This window comes from Otolemur garnettii, unplaced genomic scaffold (assembly GCF_000181295.1).
Source record: "Otolemur garnettii isolate 467f Iridium unplaced genomic scaffold, OtoGar3 scaffold00022, whole genome shotgun sequence".
NCBI lineage: Eukaryota > Metazoa > Chordata > Mammalia > Primates > Galagidae > Otolemur > Otolemur garnettii.
In genome coordinates this window covers 4,129,602-4,131,221 of record NW_003852417.1, presented here as the reverse complement: position 1 = coordinate 4,131,221, position 1,620 = coordinate 4,129,602, and the positions used below count along the sequence as shown (strand labels likewise).

At 51.0% G+C, this 1,620-nt stretch overlaps 1 protein-coding gene across 1 annotated transcript in view; it reads right to left on the bottom strand.

Annotated features, from left to right (window-relative positions):
* Positions 1 to 628: 628 nt before the first annotated feature.
* GREB1 (growth regulation by estrogen in breast cancer 1) overlaps positions 629 to 1,620 on the bottom strand; it is a 65,385-nt gene continuing 64,393 nt past the window's right edge. The window contains exon 31 of the mRNA XM_012803692.2: positions 629 to 792. Coding sequence (XP_012659146.1) covers positions 629 to 792 — 164 coding nt within the window. The remainder of the gene's footprint in view (positions 793 to 1,620) is intronic.

Sequence of the window (1,620 nt, the reverse complement as noted above, 5' to 3'; positions counted from 1 at the left end):
TACCCTATACTATTTTAATAGAATCATATTTGCTCTGAAGTAAAACAATCTGTTTTATTTTATTAAATTTGATGCCTTTGGGCTAGCTTCTAAAAGAAAAAACTTGTAGGCAGTTAAATAATTCTTACAAAGATCTGCTTCTTATTTTTTTTTCTGTCTCCAGCCTTTACAGTTAAAATGTTCCTTTGGAATATTGCTTTGTAGAAGGTGATAGGGAAACCTACTTAGCTGAATTACCAACCACTGCCTGAAATACTGGCAGCTCTACAAAATAATTCAAGATTCATTAGAACCTAGGGAAATGTCTGATTTGTCCATGGAAGCACGTGGGTGGCATGATAGGAAGCAAAACTTTGTTCTTCATGAAATGGACTTCACAGCAGCCCAGGGCCACATCCAGCCCGGAACTGGGGAGTCTGTCCTCGATCCTGCCTCCTCCGAGTCCTCCTCCGAGTCCTCCTGACTTCCCACACCAGGACCTCTGGACCTCAGCGCCCCCTGAGGGGCTGTGCAGCAGGGCCTGGGGTCTGTTCCAGTCTGACACCCTGGGTTTCTAGAATGTCCTTTAGCCTCAGCTCAGGGTGAGCGTGCTGTGCACTCCACTCTTCCCGAAAACCTGCTGCTATCCTCAGATATGTCGTCCGGTCAGAAAAAAGAGTGGACGGTCTTCTCTGGCATTGGCCGTCTGAAACTCGTCACGCAGTCGGAACTGCCACTCGTCCTCAAGCTCCAGGCGGACAACGGTCTGGCGCAGTGAGCTCCGGTCCTGGCAGATCACACACAGGGTGGCGCCTGCACGGGTGAGGCAGAGCGTGGAAAGGAAGGGCTGAGTTTACTCAGGTGGAAACTGCACTTGGATTCTACTGACAATAACAAGATAGGGCTCGCTTGGAACAGCAAAGTCCCTTGTTTCTTTTGGGACAACAGACAATCTTAGTAAGACGGACAGTGAGGTCAGGATATGGCAGGTGTGGGGGGAGACCACAGGGAGGCAGAGGTGCGGTCTGACCGCAAACCAGGCATCCTTATTTCCAGCCCTCAGTCACCTCCCTGCACACTCCACCCACTCTCACCCCATTGTTCCCCCAGCCAGAGCCTGCCTACGCATCCAGGCGGGGGCAGCTCCCACTGTCTCCTGTGCCCAGCCCTGGGATCTCTGCCTCCTCTCACCCCTGGCGCCCAGGGACACGTTGACCAGGTCTCCTGCAACTCCTCACTCCTCCCTCCCTGCATGTCCAGCCTTTAGATGAAACATTTCCTGACGCAGAGATGTCGTAGCACCCTCTCAGTATCTCCCAAGGCCTAACACACTGTTGGCACCTATTAAATACCTTCTGCAGGGCGGGTGGGGGGGACCAGAGTGAAGAACCACCAAGGAAAGCAAAGGCCACTTAGAACCCATCAGGGATAGAAACACAGACTGGAAATCATTTTGTGCAAAGTCCTGTAGAACAAGGACTTGTCATTCTCAACCACTCCAGTGTGGAAAGAAGACAGATTAGAATAAAAGCAACAGAGTACGCAGTGCCTCCCCAGCGAGGGAAATGGACCCTTCTGCCAGGAGGAAGTGGCATCTGAGGGGACCAGGACATGATGTGAAGGATTTAGGATGAAAAGAAA